Raw genomic sequence first — 5,128 nt, forward strand, 5'->3', positions numbered from 1 at the left:
TCCCACAGCTACACACAAAAATGAATGTGAATAAGTGAGAAGGAGAGGAGGGGCTAGTTTTTACAGCTGATAGGAAATACCGGTTTTTAAAGCACATTAATTATAACCACTTTAGAAAGCCAACCTGTGCATACACAGCCACATCAGAGCCCCCACTACAGACTGGCATCATTATGTGGGAAAGTCATTTAATCTTATAGCCACAACACTTTGAGATTAATATGCCCAAGGGCTAAACAGGAATAATACCATCTATGTCAGAGTAGGGACAGGATTCAAAGGAGCTACAGCTGGAGTGAAACAAATTTGAGTTTTTCCCTTTCCATTGGTGAAAATCCTTGTTTAACAATGACCAGAGGCTGGCACCCTTTTCCACAAAAACCTCTAGTTTCAGCCTCCTTCCTCAAGTTCACCCTGATGCAGTTTAAAGGTTTCCAAATAATCTTATTTGAATAGCATTTACACTGGCCAGTGAGGATATCTTACCAGAGTGGCGATGTGAAGTGCTCACTTCTGCAAACAAAAAAAGAGTTAGAATTTGAAATACAAAAAGTACAGATCATAGGAAATTAGACAGAGGAGACCAAAGTGATGTGGATCTGGAGGGAGTTTTCACAAATTCCATCTTTTGGTTTGTACATTTCCCATATTTTATTAAATTTGTTTTTAAAAAAACATAAAGACAACATATGTACAAACATTTTACAAAAGAGAACACAGCTAACATTGGCTGTAGAAAGGAAAGCTGAAGGACAGACACTGAGTTTCTGGGATAGCATCCTTAAACAAAGACATCTAAAATGTGTTTTGATAAGAGAGACTCTATGTAACTCATCAGTGTAACCTAATTCTTTGTACCCTTGATGAATCCCAAACAATAAAAAAATTAACAAATAAATAAAAAATAAAATGTGTTCGGCAGCTGAAACAGGCTTCTTTTCTGGTGACAAGTGGATGTGGTCAGTAATGCAAACGATGGTAAATGAGGGCAGGACCCAGGCCCAGTTAGGGAACTCCTCATCAGTAAGGCCATGATGTAACTGGAGCTCATCAAGCAACAGTCAAAGCGCTGTTTCCCATCTAAACTCAATTAGGCCTTCCAACTCTACTCCCTCACTTGCAAATGATGCTCAGCTGTCATACAGACGCTTGCTTCTTTACACAGAAGGCTGGGCCATCCTTTCCTTAACGCGCCCCGTCAGGTTTCTCGATGGACCGAAAAGGAAGGAATTTTAGAAATGCTTTCTCCAAGACAGAAGTCAAAAAGAGAGGCGACCCTGAGCCCAGGATGTATTAAACTTGGTGTGTGCGCAAAGGGGCGCGGGGGGAAGGCAGGAGCATGGGAGAAATGGCCCCTTGAGGCCAGGCCTGCAAGATGCGAGGATCCGGTATCCCACCCCATTCACTGCCCCGCCCGGTACCTACAAGCTCGGTTCCTTCCTCAACTCCCCCAGTTCCTTGATCTCCACCTTCTTGTACTTCCCCGACTTCCTCCGGTTGGAGATGACCAGGACGACCACGCCGGCGACCACGGCCAGCACGACCACCACGATGACGGCGATGAGGCCGGCGGTGAGGCGCTTCATGGAGAACTGCGGGGGCTTCTCGTCCAGGTAGTAGATGAGCGTCCGCTCCACCTCCAGGGGCTCGCCGCGCACGCTCAAGTCCAGGCCGCGGCGGCCGTGGAACAGCGACTCGCCCTTGACGTCCCTCTCGAAGTAGTAGGCGGCGTCGGCGATGTCCACGTCGCCGGGGCCCTTCTGCGACGCGTTCTGCCGCAGCTCGATCTGGATGGTGGGGTGCTCGTAGTGCACGGCCGCCACGAACCGGGGCTGCAGCAGGTAGCGCTCGCGGAAGAGCCGCCGCAGCGCGGCGTCCAGGTCGGAGCGGTTGAAGGCGCGCGCGGCCGCGGGGTGGCGCAGGTCGATGAGGATGTGGTGCGTGCGCACCAGCTCGTCGCAGCGCAGGCTCACGTCGCCCTTGTCGGTGCGGCGCACGCCCACCGAGTTCACGCACCAGCACACCGACGTCTGGTTGCACTGGCGCGCCTTGAAGCGCCCCTGGTGGTCGCACTCGGGGTCGTAGAGCCCGTCGTTGTCCACCAGCGCGTGCTCGCTCGGCTTCACCAGCCCGCGGCTGTCCCGGGGGCGGCTCATGCGCGCCTTGAGCAGCAGGCACTTGGAGGTCAGCGTGGAGCAGTCCACCTCCACCCCGGAGCCCAGCGCGCGGCACCGGCAGCGGCCGCCCGGACCGTCGGGGCTGCACACCGTCATCTTGTTGGTGGGACACGTGCAGTTGTTCTGCGCGGCCGCGTGGCGGGTCACCGCGGCCAGCAGCAGCAGCAGCAGCGGGGCCGCGAGCCCCGGGCCCCGGGCCATGGTGGGGCGAAGGCGAAGGGAGCGCTGACCGGACGCGGCGGGCGGGGCGCGGGGCTCGGCGGGGCTCCGGCGTCCGGGACAGTCTGCGGGTGTCTGCCGCCCGGCCGCTCCCTCCCGCTCTTATACTCGGCAGGACCTGCCCGGCTGGTTCCGCCGCCGACTTACCCGCTGGTATTTGGGTGACACATCCCGCCCCCCGCCCCCTCCGGTCCCACGAATGGCCGGGCCAGCCCTGCGCCGCCCGCGATAGGATCAGGGGAGGGGAGGCTGCTCCCGCCTCCTCCTGACCGAAAGCCGAGAGGAAAACCGATACTCACCTGCCCGCTGCGGGGGACCCGCCCCCGGCCCGCGCGGCCCTGCCCGGGGAGGGACTCGCCCTCCGCGCGGCCTTTCACGCGGCACCTTGGGCGTCCCGGCTGCTCTGGCGCAGGGAGTCTAAGGAGTTCCTTTGAAAAGTAGGGTTCGCGACCCCTTACCCCTCCCTTTTTTTTCTCCCCTCCCCACCCACCAGGTCTTTTAGTAGGACACATTTATCCAGTTTACACTTCACAAACATTATCTCACCCTTCTGGTGCTAGTCCTGACAGGTATGGACTGTCAGACCCATTCTACAGGCGATGCCAGTGAGGCTTAGAGAGCTGAGGTCACCCAGCCATCAATCTCCTTACACTCCGGACAGGGGTCTCTGGTACCTGTCTGGCTGTTGTGAGACCTTAAAATAAATGGTTATGGAAACCAGGTGTTGCAGAATCAGAAGGGAAGTTGGGGATGCCGTTCCCAGACTTACCATATCACGTGGAAAATCCAGGTGGTCCAGGCGCCCAATGTATTGAAAGTTTGGTTAAGCACTAATTTTCTCTCCTTTACACTTTATACGCATTTATGTGTGCACTAGGTACAGGGAGACGAAAAAGAAATTCTTAAAGAGCCAGCAAGACTGTAAGTACAGAGATTTGTGTGCAATCTAATTCCGAAAGAGCAAATCGTTGCTGTTCTTTTTCTGAATGCCACATAAGTAGCTGAACTTCTGCAAATAATGAGAGAATGGAGCCTGTGAGAAGTTGCCTGTCTGCCCAGTGTGGCTGCTTTCATGGGACAGAGGGGGTTGCAGTCTCTTTGAATCATTGAGAAAGGCCAGGATTTCAAAGCCGTGGTGAAATTAACAATAATTAGCAAGCTGTAATTACTCCCAGGCCTTGTCAAAGCACATTTTATATATTCAGCATTTAATGAGCACCAGCAGGAGTGCAAGGGGGTTGTTAGCAGATGAAAGCCAGCCTGGCCTCGGTCCCATTAATTTTTAAGCAATTCCCAAGGCAGGTTAGATGGAAATATATTATTCTGCCTTTACAGATAGAGGCACTGGAGACATGTGAGGGACAATTTCCCACCCACAGACTCCAGTATTGTGGGATACTTCTCTGTGCTGAATCCCCACTGGGATTCAGGTCTTCCTTGAACAAACAGGCCAGCCAGGATCCAGTTTATTTTTCCTTCTCCAATCCCAGTCCACCCTACCTCTGAGATGGCTTTCTAAATCACAAATTTGTGCCCATCTCCTCTCTGCTAAGAACCTTTAAAACCTAGGATAAAATTTGTACTTCTTAAATTAATACTTGAGATCATTCTTCCGTGACTCTAATGGCGAGCTACTTAACTTCCCTGTGTTAGTTTCCCCATCTGTAAAATGGGTATAATAATAAAAGTACCTATCTTACAAGGGCTGTGTGCAGATTAATGTGGATGTCTGTTCTAACGGTACCTGCACATGGTAAGCAATGGATAGGGGTTAATTGCTGTCACAGACGTCATCATCATCACTTTCCTTCTGCTAACTTTTTCAGCCTTCCTCATGTTTCCAAACCTTTGCAAACCCTTTCTTTATTTACTGCATAGGTGTGCTTTCTACTCAGCTCTTTGGCCACCTCCAGGAAGCGTTCCCTGATAAGGTCGTCCCTGTTGTCTCAGAGATGTGTCTCTTCTGTATGCTTTTTTTATCCTGTACGTAGGGCAATACTAACTTTTCTGGGCTTTTGTCCTCCCATTTGTAATATGGGTGTAGTACTGTCTGTCTCAGAGGTTATTCTGAGACTCAGATTGGAGTAGATAACTTTGTAAACTCTAAAGTTCTGTTAAAATATTAGATTGCATTTTTATATGCACCATTGACATATTTTAAATATATTTAAAATATCTCTGGCCAGGCACCGTGGCTGACACCTGCAATCCTAGCACTCTGGGAGGCTGAGGTGGGTGGATCACTTGAGCTCACGAGTTTGAGACCAGCTTGAGCAAGAGTGAGACCTTGTCTCTACTAAAAATGAACATCTGAGGCAAGAGAACTGCTTGAGCCCAAGAGTTTGAGGTTGCTATGCGCTATGACGCCACCGCACTCTACCAAGGGTGACAAAGTGAGACTCTGTCTGAAAAAAATAAAATATCTCTTGTTTTCTCACTTTTCCAGCTATTGACAAGGTAGCCTCAGTCCTTTATAACTGGTAGAGACACCTGCTTGTCATTTTACTAGTCCCAGGCTGGCCAGAGGAAAGCTGAAGCTGACAAAAGAAGGTTCTCAGGGCCGAGGAATGTATGTAATAACGCCATTGATTACTTAGCTAGGATAGACCCAAATGGTTGTGCATTACTGGGGCTAGTGCCCTGAGATTTCCAAACCTCTGCCTCTTCCAATTATGTTAGGTACAGGGAAAATGGGAATAAAAGGAGTCCAGCCTCATACCCTCTATGGAAGA

At 51.0% G+C, this 5,128-nt stretch overlaps 1 protein-coding gene across 1 annotated transcript; it reads right to left on the reverse strand.

Annotated features, from left to right (window-relative positions):
- Positions 1-1,285: 1,285 nt before the first annotated feature.
- TACSTD2 (tumor associated calcium signal transducer 2) lies at positions 1,286-2,495 on the reverse strand. The gene has a single exon (XM_053576762.1). It carries the CDS (start codon positions 2,376-2,378, stop codon positions 1,422-1,424), a length of 957 nt encoding a protein of 318 aa, XP_053432737.1. The 5' UTR covers positions 2,379-2,495; the 3' UTR covers positions 1,286-1,421.
- Between the last annotated feature and the right edge of the window lie 2,633 nt (positions 2,496-5,128).

This window comes from Nycticebus coucang, chromosome 22, assembly GCF_027406575.1.
Source record: "Nycticebus coucang isolate mNycCou1 chromosome 22, mNycCou1.pri, whole genome shotgun sequence".
In the NCBI taxonomy this organism is placed as follows: Eukaryota; Metazoa; Chordata; class Mammalia; order Primates; family Lorisidae; genus Nycticebus; species Nycticebus coucang.

Bases quoted from the DNA above. Each gene is read 5' to 3' on its own strand.
- TACSTD2 (XM_053576762.1), bottom strand. From the start codon at position 2,378: ATGGCCCGGGGCCCGGGGCTCGCGGCCCCGCTGCTGCTGCTGCTGCTG.